Source organism: Ipomoea nil, unplaced genomic scaffold (genome assembly GCF_001879475.1).
Source record: "Ipomoea nil cultivar Tokyo-kokei standard unplaced genomic scaffold, Asagao_1.1 scaffold3197, whole genome shotgun sequence".
NCBI lineage: Eukaryota > Viridiplantae > Streptophyta > Magnoliopsida > Solanales > Convolvulaceae > Ipomoea > Ipomoea nil.
In genome coordinates this window covers 141,436-154,144 of record NW_017619625.1, presented here as the reverse complement: position 1 = coordinate 154,144, position 12,709 = coordinate 141,436, and the positions used below count along the sequence as shown (strand labels likewise).

General features: G+C 34.3%; 1 protein-coding gene across 1 annotated transcript; it reads right to left on the bottom strand.

The window, feature by feature from the left end:
- Positions 1-6,094: 6,094 nt before the first annotated feature.
- Positions 6,095-10,891, bottom strand: LOC109168342 (uncharacterized protein At4g15970-like). The gene is made up of 3 exons (XM_019317353.1): positions 10,531-10,891; positions 7,234-7,602; positions 6,095-6,648 (listed from the first exon to the last, which is right to left on the bottom strand). Exons 1-3 carry the CDS (start codon positions 10,858-10,860, stop codon positions 6,163-6,165), a joined length of 1,185 nt encoding a protein of 394 aa, XP_019172898.1. The 5' UTR covers positions 10,861-10,891; the 3' UTR covers positions 6,095-6,162.
- Between the last annotated feature and the right edge of the window lie 1,818 nt (positions 10,892-12,709).

Sequence of the window (12,709 nt, the reverse complement as noted above, 5' to 3'; positions counted from 1 at the left end):
ATATGCCTTGAACACCCGCTGTCAAAATACCATACGTTTTGCTCTTTGCTAGTTTTTGAGGTGTAGGCAACATTCTGATCTTTTCTTACCCAGATTTTCTTGCTTTGTACTGACCAATCTATGTTGATTTGTCTATAATATAGATCATTTTGTCTTTTGAAGCAGTATGCTTTTATGTGCCCCAGTCTGTGACAGTAATAGCATCTGATCCTCCTTCGGTGTTGGAAGTGATGTTGCGACACTTCAGGAATTTCAAAAGAATGACTTTCATTGGATGCTAGATTTGGAGATCAAGGCCTCTCAGTTAGTTCCTTGATTTCTTGTAACAGTTTGGCCTCTCTGCCTTTCGACTCCATTAATTCATTCTAAGTATCTTTAAGGCGTTTTTCTCCTCTATCTTTTTCATCTTTTAGAAACTGATTTTCTTCCATGAGATCTAGATTTATTTTGATGATTTGTTCCCATTTGGCATGTAGTTGAGTATATGCCTCTAGTAATTCTTGTATATCTTCTCCGTTGTTATTTTCATGATATTGCGGTGAATGCTATGAAATTGGTGTTGGTGTCTTCTTCACTGTCTGAGTCATCACTTAATGTTGTCATGCATGTCTTGTTCTTCCTTTTAAAGTATGTTGGACATTCTGACTGGATGTGTCCAAACCCTTTGCACTCATAGCACTGTATCCCTTCTGTGTTTGATAGTCCTTCTCTTGGAAACTCCATTAGGATCCTGCTAGTAACTTAAGCAGTTTGGCTCGGATAGCAATTGAAAATTTGTATAAGCGCAGCACACAGTGATGTTGAAACTGACGTTGTAACACAAATGATCTGTAACGCAGTTCGGGCAAACAACCCTAATCTGCGAGGCACTTCTCAATTTGAGAACTTGCCTAAATCCACTAAAAGCTCAATATTTAAAGTACACTGTTTGGAACCTGAGATTACACAATAGAATGATCTTTCCTACCAAACTATTGAAACCTAAACGCATGTACTACTTTCTAGGGGAATTTAGTATCCTATTCTCAAAGACTCTCGTACCTCACAAGATTAATATTGAATGCTTGGGTTCTACAATAAAGGGCAATCCCTATTTATAGTAACTACTCCTAACATATTTGTGAAAAACAAAGCTATTCCTAATCAAACTAGAACTAGAAAAACTTCAATAACAATATAATTCTCTTTAGAACTAGTATTCTTCATTAGCTATTCCTCTTATGACTGGTATTCCTTTATAGAACTGGAATTCTTTTTGCATAACTTTGACAAAACACTTTGAGTCAACAACAACTTTAACCCAGAATTATTGTACGAATGGGAAAGTAGAAATCAATATATTTTATTGGAAAGAGAAATTTTTAGGAATTGGGCGAGAAGTTAAAATTCCAGGATTTTGTTATTATATATAGTATTGATGTACAAAGGGAATTGTATTACACTATTTTAAAATTTTAGAATAGAATTTTTACTGAGAATTATTGTACGAATGGGAAAGTAGAAATCAATATATTTTATTGGGAAGAGAGATTTTTTAGGAATTGGGCGGGAAGTTAAAATTCCAGGATTTTGTTATTATATATAGTATAGATAGATAGATAGTATAGATGTACAAAGAGAATTGTATTACACTATTTTAAAATTGTAGAATAGAATTTTTACCCAGAATTATTGTACAAATGGGAAAGTAGAAATCAATATATTTTATTGGGAAGAGAATTTTTTTTGGAATTGGGTGGGAAGTTAAAATTCCAGGATTTTGTTATTATATATATTTAATATAGTATAGATGTACAAAGGGAATTGTATTACACTATTTTAAAATTTTAGAATAGAATTTTTACCCAGAATTATTGTACGAATGGGAAAGTAGAAATCAATATATTTTATTGGGAAGAGAGATTTTTTAGGACTTGGGCGGAAGTTAAAATTCCAGGATTTTATTATTATATATATAGTATAGATTATTGTACGAATGAGAAATTAGAAATCAATATATTTTATCGGGAAGAGAGATTTTTTAGGAATTGGGCGGGAAGTTAAAATTTCAGGATATATATATATATATATATATATATATATATATATATATATATATATATATATATAGAGAGAGAGAGAGAGAGAGAGAGAGAGAGAGAGAGTATAGATTGCAATACGAATTGTATTACACTATTTTATAATTTTAGAATAGAATTTTTACCCAGAATTATTGTACGAATGGGAAATTATAAATCAATATATTTTATCGGGAAGAGAGATTTTTTAGTAATTGGGCGGGAAGTTAAAATTTCAGGATTTTGTTTTTATATATAGTATAGATTGCAATACGAATTGTATTACACTATTTTATAATTTTAGAATAGAATTTTTACCCAGAATTATTGTACGAATGGGAAATTAGAAATCAATATATTTTATCGGGAAGAGAGATTTTTTAGGAATTGGGCGGGAAGTTAAAATTTCATGATTTTGTTTTTATATATAGTATAGATATAGATGTACTAGTTACTGCACACGCATTGGACGAATAATCCAATATTCAATGTGTATTTTTAAATTAGTATTTTAAAATTTATCAAAGTATCATTCGGTATCATGACGTATATCAATGCAAGATAATCAAATTTTTCATAAACATAAATATTTCTAGAATGTATAACTATGACGACCTGTAGCAGAAATGTTGGATTAACTAGTGCAATAATAGTTTTAGAGGGAAGCACATTCACTGGCCGGATAGTACACAAGCATAGTTTTTGCAACAGACCCCTATTAATCGGCGTACGTGATTCATGCTTCCTCTTGTTGCCACTTCCGCCATAAATAAATTCTAGATTTGATCTAGTCCGATCCCCTGATGTGCTTCATTGCTATTTTAGTTCCTTGACACAATGCATCTTCAAAAACATAATCAAATCCTCCTCTCCCACAAAAGACAATGATAATAAGCATAGAGTTAATTCCAGCAATAGTCCTCCGACTATTGTGATTTTCTAAATTCAGTCATTATCTTTTAATTTGGACGAAATAAACCCTTGACTATCAGAATTGTTCCACCATCGGTCCTTCCGTTAACTAAGAGTTAAATAGATGTTAGTGAAGGGCTAAAAGGGTCATTTCCTTCGCTGGGTTTCTTCTTCCTAATCTTGGTCGAGTATATTGAACACGTCGGTGGGAGAGGTAATTTTCACAGTGCGGTTGGCGTGGATGTATACGTTGTACAAATGGGGATCCAGTGTTAGTAAGAAACCAAATTCTCTAGGCCGATGAGCTCAAAATTAAAACCTGGAGACGTAACACTTAGACATGAACGATCTCACCAAGGGTACCACCATTGAACACTTATTCCTCCTACTATTTTCCATTCTCATTCAGACACAACAAGGGTCTCCCTCCCTTAAGCATTTTGCTGCAAACAGATCAGATCAGACCTGCAACCTCCTTTTCTGTTTTCCTATTTCTGTTTCAGAGCTTTTACTCCAACAATCAAGCCACATGAAACCTCAATTCCCATAGAAGGATCAGTTCCATGGCGGCCACAGCCCTCCACCCAAAGCTTTAGGATATGGCCGCAGAATAGGCTATCTCTTCTCTGTCCAAATTCAGACCATTCATTATTGCAGCAGAGGTCCACCACTCTTGGTGGACCCTCCTTATTCCTCCCTCACAGACCACCCCTATACCAGTGGTGGTACTCCTTATTCCTCCATAGAACCAGCACCTGCAAGCCAAATAAAAATTGCAAAAGTGTGGAACAGCCAGAGTTACCTTCATTTGCTGCAACTGCCATCATCTCAGATACTCCATGCCACTGCATTGCAGACCACATCAACAACTTTATATCAAGAGACAAGAGGCCTCATTCCTCATGGTGAGGTCAACCTCTTGGCAGTAAAATCCTCCACCAAAGGTCTTAGATTCTACTGCAGCTCTTTCAGACTTTCAGACCAGATTCAGCTTTCAAACCACCCCTCTTCAGACCTTATTCTGCCCAGAGCTCTTCCTCCTTGCTCACCGGAACTATCCCGGAATCTTTCTGGAAATTCCCCACAACGCCGGATCTTTATCTCTCCCACAACCAAACTTGATTTTGTCAGGATAGACTTGTCCCGGAACAAGCTGGAAGGCGAGGCGTCCTTGTTCGGGAAAAACAAGACTGCCCAGATTATCAACATGTCGAGAAACGCGTTCCAGTTCGAATTCTCCAAGGTGATGGGGTTTTCCAACAATTTAATCTGGTTGGATCTGAACCATAACAAGATTGCCGGAGCGCTGCCGGCGGCGCTGATCAAAGATAGAAAACTTGCAGCAGTTCAACGTGAATTATAACAGACTTTACAGGTGACGAATTCTCTTCCTACGGTTGCAGCAGCGAACCTGTCTTCCAAGTCAACACCTATGGCTCCGACACCCATGACAGAAGCAAAGTTGTCGTTATGGATGCCGTTGGAAAATGCCTCCTCAGTCCTCACCATCTCCAAAAAGGTTAATATCAATTAGCTTTCTTCAATAATATTATGGTCAACGAGTCATTGTTTTATATGTTTTTTATTTGGTAAAAAAAGGTCACCGGAATTAATTCATCGTATTGTTCAGAAGTGGTGTTGCATAGTTGAGTTTGCATTACAGATGGGTGTACTAGTATTGAAAATTCTGAATGTTGATGAATGGGTATGAAATTGTTGAATCATTTGGTATTGGCATAACAGATGGGAAGAATATTTTTGGGAGAGATTGAAGGGGCAGAAACTCATCTTCAGCACGATAGAGTTATACCACACTCAAAGCGAAAAGGAACCAGATCGAAGGGTGTTTTGCGCAACTGAATAGGGAAATGAAGATGATGAAGACGCACAGGCTAGGAAAAGACAAAGATACCCCTTAATTTGACGTTAAATTAACGTTGAGATAACAGAAGGACCTTTGGTGGAAAAGTTTTAATTGTCAAGGGTTTAATTCGTCCAAATTAAAAGACAAAGACTAAATATGGAAAATCATGATAGTCGGAGGACCTTTTCTGAAATTAACTCATAAGCATAGTTTGTTAACTATGTTGAATATATATTGTAAAGAGTTAATACCCAAAATAGTCCCTCGACTATGTCGTAATTACCAATTTAGTCCTCGACTATCATTCTTACTCAATTAAGTCCTCAACTATACAATTTTTACCCAATTTAGTCCTTTGTCAATTTGACTGTTTGTTGACTGTCAAAAGTGGAAATAAAGTTGTAATTTTACAAGTTTTCTCCTTCCTCCTCATTTAGCAGCGCCAAACCATGTAGCAATAAGCTCCGGTTGGGTTCTAAACCTGTCAGTATCGAAGTAGTGGTTATGCATCGGATAGCCCATGAATTTGATTTCCAACGATTTTTTGACGATCGAAATCTGATCGGAGTGTATTGCTGCATGGTTTGGCGCTGCTAAATGGAGAGGAAGGAGAAATCTTATAAAATTATAATTTTATCCCGACTTTTGACAGTCAACAAACAGTCAAATTAATACAGAGGACTAAATTGGGTAAGAATTGTATAGTTGAGGACTTAATTGAGTAAAAGTTACATAGTTGAGGACTTAATTGGGTAAGAATGGTAGTTGAGGACCAAATTGGTAATTATGGCATAGTTGAGGGACCATTTTGAGTATTAACTCTATTGTAAATTAGGTATAACGCTTCATCAATTCCCAATGTGTGATTCTATTTCCAATGTGTGATTCTAATTAATTGACCAAAGTTCATGTTATTATTATTATTTTTTTGTATTTTTTAATACACTCTTACATATTCATTGTATATATTTAACAATTATGTCAAAATTTTATTGGGATGGAATTCAAACCTAAGACTTTTCTTATAAAAATCAATAAATAAATAAGTTAACAATAATAAATAGTTAATAAAATATTCTGTTATCTGTTACTAAAGTTTAACTAACGGAATATAATGCATGAATATCTAGGAAAAAAGTAAATGATATAATAGAGGGTAAAATAGGAAAAATAAAAAAAAATATTAAAATCAAAATAATATGAATTATTTATTTCAACAAACAGTTACACCAACATTATTTAGTTCTCATTATGACTTAATTTTATTGGCCATTTTTTATAAGACCTAACTTTATTAGCTCTTATTAAGTTTGTAGAGGTAGATACAGATTACCCGCATCGTCTTGGAACTGTCCATTTTCTTGGCCTGGATGTCCTCTCATTGCTGGCTAATCCCATATAATTCTTCCAATCATCAATAACCATTTTAAGGTTATGAATTTTGCTGTCAAGACCAACACAACAATTGGCATGCATTGTGCACACCAAATTAAGGTCTTGGCTGGGCTCGCAAAACCCTCCGAAGTAAGCCGTGTTCAGAAACCTTATTTTTAACCCAATCTGTTTAATGAAAGGATCGAATTTGATGATGTTTATCACGTCTTGTTCGTTCTTCCCCGGAAAAGCCTCTCTCGATTTGGACCAAAATTTGTAAAATTCGATGGAGCGGTTGTTTGATTTTACATAGTAGAAGCCGCCGTTTGCGTAGTTGTTTAAGTCAGAAGAGTCATACCGGTATTGGTCGCATCCAATTTGAAAGTCGGTGTCCGGGTACAACTGTGAGAATGGTTGACGAAGCCACATTATATCAGCGTCCTATTAAAAAATATAAAAATTTATGTAAGATCATCTCATATAAAACTGTTAGGATCAAAGATTTATTATTAGTTACATAAAAAACTATAATTATGAAGACACAATTTTATTATTTTTAAAAGGCACGGTACTAAATTTGACTCTTCACCAGCCTCTATCCAACAACCTCCTAGTCACCAATGCTAGACTTGACCGCTTACAGCTACCCCGACCCCAAACTAAGATGGTAAGAGATTCACGCTTGTAAACACAATGTCACGAGTTCAAATTTTTGCCCCAATGATTTGAGTTATGGATAACCTAGATTGGTTTACTTCATTAGTTCATTGTGATCATCGTTTACCAACTAGGATTACAAAGCCGGACACTTTATTTCTTTATACGGCTATCTATCACATTTCTGAGACTTTCAAGAGACAAGCATGGTGTTGGACTTGACCTTCCTTCATCGCCCTCAACCCAACAATTCCCTATCCACCCATTGCTAAACTTAACCATTCACCGATCCCCGTCCAACAATTAATAATTCAAAAATATGCTTTTATATATATATATATATATATATATATATATATATATATATACCGTAAAAATGAAGCTATATCCCATTTCAAGAACCAGCCGCAAAAAGTCCGTCCTCCTCCACATCATCTTCAAGTAGTGTTTGGTCATGAAATTGGCCTGGCCGGAGAAGTCAACTCCGTCGGTGGTCAAGGCGTAGCAATGAGGGTGTAATTCACGGCATCGAGCGTAAGCGGTTTTGTCCATGGCCACCACTACCACGTGTTTCAACAGGCCTTCTGTTTGGTTCCCAATCCTAAAACTCTCCAAAAACATATCAAATATGCTGCCAGAGGCTGTCCATGCTGCGTTTAAGGTTGTTATGATCACTGTTCTGTTTGCCATGGCTGCCTTCTCCAACACTTCCTCTAAATTGTTCTCAACCACCTTTTCCTACCAGTTAAGATTATACGAGTGAAATTAACTACTAATTAATAAGAATATATGGCTTATTAATTATTAACTCACTGCTTTTATATCTCTTTTTTTTTTTTTTTTTTTTTTTTGTTATTAAAATTAAATCTAGTGTACATAATCGAATTAGTCCGTGTTCACAGGCAAATTATGCTGCGGAACCGTGTCCACCTTGCAAGGTGGACACGATTTCAAAATTGTTTATAATTATGAATATATAGTTCAAAAATTATGAACATATAGTTTTGTAATTATGAATATAGAGATTCAATGATTCTGAATATGAAATTCAAAAATTATGAATATATAACTTTATAATTATGAACATATAATTTTGTAATTGTAAATATAGAGTTCAATAATTATGAATATGAAGTTCAAAAATTATGAATATATAGCTTTATAATTATGAACATATAGTTTAGTAATTATGACATAGAACAATGCCACCTTGCAAGGTGGATATGATTCCACCACATAACGGTTGAAATTGGCAAATTATGCTGTGCATCCGTATGCACCATGCATGGTGCATACGGATGCAAAAACGACGTCGTTTTGTATAAAACGCGCACCCTACTTAAAAAAAAAAAATCAGTTTCGATTCCGAGCAACAACATTATGTTATTCATTTTTAGTTCATTCATTTTGAATTTTTTAGTTATGAAATTCTGGAAGTGTAGTTATGCGATTCTGGAAGTGTAGTTATGCAATTATGGATGTGTAGTTATGAAGTTATGGATGTGTAGTTATGCAATTCTGGAAGTGTAGTTATGCAATTATGGATGTGTAGTTATGAAGTTATGGATGTGTAGTTATGCAATTCTGGAAGTGTAGTTATGCAATTCTGAAAGTGTATTTATGCAATTCTGGATGTATAGTTATGAAATTATGATAGTGTAGTGAAATTATGGATGTGTAGTTATGCAATTCTGATTTATTTTTTTTTTTAAAGTTAGACGCTTAAACAACGTCATTTTTGCATCCGTATGCACCATGCATGGTGCATACGGATGCACAGCATAACGCTCCATCTAAATTGGTTATATTTTTTAATATTTGGTGGTGCATACGGATGCACAGCATAACGCTCCATCTAAATTGGTTATATTTTTTAATATTTGACTTGAACGCTGTCCCATAAAATTAAAAAAAAAAAATGAAATTTGTTTTTTAATCTTTTATAATAAGTGGTAATTTAGGGATACCGTGGGTAATTGTGGAGATACAATAATAAGTTCTCTACATGTATATAGTAACATCTTGCATACATAAATTATTCTTAAGTGTCAAATGGTAAAAAAAAAAAATATAACAAAATGAAGAATTATAGATATCCTAACATTTGACTTGGGCAGGGCGCCCACCCTACGAAACCCTAATAATAAATTAGCAATAAACTATAGTAATTAAATCATAGCTTGCACTCCTGCTATGTTATATTGATTGCTTTAGACTTTTAGTTTCTATATTAAATGTCCATTCCCTGGTACAAAAAAAATTGGATAGTTCAAAATTTTTGAAAAGTCAAATTAAAGAAGAATGATTAGTGATAATACATTCTGTTTCCTGCATTCATGTATTTTGTATGTATATAATTCATATGGAAATTGTTTGAACAAAGGAGAGAAGATCCCAGAGTTAGGCTTGAAGAAGCTTTTTATTATTTCATAGTATAAAGAGAGGGCCGGGAGAGTTTCCTCATGTAGTCCTGTGTAAGTGTTGTAGAGATAGATTGGAGATATAGGGTTAAATATTGATTTTGACCCGAATCGTTTGACTCTGACCGACTACAAAACCAGGATATGGGACGTAAAGGGAGGTTAAATCTAAGGAATATTTCCTATCAATTAGGATTAGTATTATGGATTAACTAAGCGTACGTGTTCATAAGAGAAAATGGTCAAATAGACCCTTGAACTTTACTCAAAAGGGCAATTAGGCCTCTGAACTTAAAAAAAAGTGCAATTAAACACTTAAACTTATCATTTTGAGTCAAATAAGCTCAATTTATCAGTAACCAACAGGTTACCGATAAATTACTGCTGTTGACCGCCGGAATTCATGGTTGACCATGCTAAAAACCGGAAAAAAAAAAAAATTCGCCGGAGCAATTTCCGGTCGTCTTCTCCATTGGAGAAGACTGTCCGGTCATCTTCTCGAATAGAGAAGGCGACCAGATCTGGTCGCCTTCTCCATTGGAGAAGACGACCGGACTGGTCGTCCTCTCCATTAGAGAAGGCGACCAGCACCTCTGGTCGTCTTCTCCAATGGAGATGGCAACCAGAGGTGCTGGTCGCCTTCTCCGGTGGAAGGCTTTTAAAAAATAAAAATAAAAAAAAAAATTCGTCGCCGGAAATTTTATTTTTTCGCCGAAATTTTAAATGACCTGTTATTTCAGGTAAATAACCGGCTACTGGGCTTAGATGCTCCAAAATAACAAGTTCAAGTGTTAATTGCTCTTTTATAAAGTTCAGGGGCCTAATTGCCCTTTTGAATAAAGTTTAAGGGTCTATTTGACCCTTTTCTCTGTTCATAATACAATGAGAAATTGAGAATATATATATATATATATATATATATATATATATATATATATATATATATATATATAATGCAGAGTAATATTACAACTAAAATTATCATATTAGGATCAATATTCTAGATTCCATGCCAATAAATTCAAGGTTTAAAATTAAAGAAAACATTACATGCATGCAATTACAATACCATATTTAAATTGAATTCTAGCTATTACTTTTTTTTTTTTGAGGAAATTGAATTATCTTACTTGTTGTTCCAATTTTTACTCTTTCGGTCACTCCTAGTTCATGGGTATCAAATAATGATAACTTATCTTCTTCATGTAGGTTCTAAAAAAAAATGTATAAAATTAGAATAACTTACCATGGATGAAGAAGGAATGGTTTTGTTGGGAGTAGTAGTGTGCGCAGAAGGAGATGAAGTAACAGAAAAGTTTCCATCATTCAAGTTGGAGAGGTTGTTGGGGAAGAGTTGTCTAGTAGAGGTGGATAGATAAAGAAAGAGACACGACAACGTTACGATCATAAAAGGGACAAGGATTTTGACAACGTTACTTGGAATAATGTGGTGAAGGTTGTGGTGGAAGGGTTGATTGGCGCGGCCGCCGTTGCCGCCGGCGGCCACCTCCTCCACCAGCTTTTCTTCATCATTATTATTGTTACTATTTTTTCTTTCTCCTCCCAAATTTTCCATTATTGTTTGGTATGTTGAAGCCCCAATGTGGTACCACATCTTACCTCAACAACATCATGCTACACAGCACATATTTATACTCCTACGCCATACAACATACTCTTTTAAATTATATTTTGGAAATATTGTATTTTTTTCCCTCTAAATAATATACTTATAGTATTTTTTATCACCTTGAATTATTAATGTATCAATATTATTAGCTCCTTCAATTATTCTAAGTGTAGAATTCGGCAAATTGTACCATGGACCAGAGTCTACCTTGCATTGTAGACCCCAGTCCAAAAATAACTTTCAGATTCTGTATCTATAATTGACACATTCTGTAGTTGCCGTTGATAGTTTCTGTACATGTAGCTATCATATTATTTGCCAGTAAAATAACCTTCAGATTCTGTATCTATAGTTGACACATTCTGTACCTTCAGTTAATAGTTTATGTACATGTAGCTATCATATTATGTGTCAGCAATTATCAAGTTATTTGTTTACAACTTTACATGTACTGAAACTATTAACTATAGATACAGAATGTGTTAACTGAAGTTACATAACAATATCAACCCTAGTCTATGGTACCCTTTCTTAGATCATTCAATTTCTTGCCAACCCATATTATTGACACCTTGTTCGCAAAACCAAACCCAAGCCAGTACATGGGAATATATTCCTCGTTTTCCCCAATAAGCTAAGACTTTCAAGTAAAAAGTGCATGCTGATTTAATTAATCCATTTGGACAAATTAACATTTGATAGTTGTTGATAAATAAGAAAAAAAGATCCGGATAGAGTCAATTTTATAAATATAATAAATTTAAAAATTTACAATAATTATAAAATTAATTGCATATTTTTAGTAAAATTAGTCTGAATCATTGATGAATAACCAAAATCAGTTCTTATTTTTTACAAAAAGAAGTAGAATTATTGTGTCCGAATTTATAAAATCCAAATCTAGTACTAGCTAGTGCCTCTTACCTTTCTCAGACCATTCAATTCCTGGCCAACCCAAACGGCCAAACCCACCAGCCATATTGTTGACTTCTTGTTTACGAAACCAAATCCAAGCCAGTGCACGACAATAGTACAGTTGTGTGAATCAAGTATAAAAACGACGTCGTTTTTTTTAATTTTATTTTTTTTGTCCCTAGCTGCAACATGCATTTTTATAATTCATAATATACATTATTCTAAAGCATAATATACATTATATTATCCCAGATGTTTTATTATTCTAACACGAAATATACATTATTCTAACACGTAATATACATTATTCTAACACATAATGTACATTATTTTCACTCATAATATTCACGACGATATTTTTGCCGTGGACCACGGTCCACACAATAATTTGCAATGCCAATTGTTATATCATAGGCCATAGTTCATATTGCATTATGAATCCTAATATAAAAATTTTGTACCTTCAGTTAATACATTTTGTACCTACAGTTATTAGTTTCTGTACATGTAAACAAATAACTTGATAAATTAAAATATACTAATACTAACTGGGACAACCCCAACCAAGTTAGGTCCACTACAAGAAAAATGCACATAGATAACGGTTAATAACCGTTGTCGTAGGGGTATAATTTCTGTTGTTGAAGCCGGTGTTGTTGTAAGTCCCGCGCATAGACAACGGTTTTTTAACCGTTGTCTTTTCTAGAAACGACAACGGTTTTTTAACCGTTGTCTATTAAGTGTTGTTGAAACCGGTGTTGTTAAAAGTCACGCACATAGACAATGGTTTTAAATCGTTGTCTTTTCTAGAAACGACAACGGTTTTTTAACCGTTGTCTATTTACTGTTGTCGAAACCGGTGTCGTTAAAAGTCACGCAC

Bases quoted from the DNA above. Each gene is read 5' to 3' on its own strand.
- LOC109168342 (XM_019317353.1), bottom strand. From the start codon at position 10,860: ATGGAAAATTTGGGAGGAGAAAGAAAAAATAGTAACAATAATAATGAT. The intron at 7,603-10,530 runs GTAAGTTATTCT...CTTAACTGGTAG, and splicing joins CCATTCCTTCTTCATCCATG to GAAAAGGTGGTTGAGAACAA. The intron at 6,649-7,233 runs GTATATATATAT...ATTTTTTAATAG, and splicing joins GATATAGCTTCATTTTTACG to GACGCTGATATAATGTGGCT.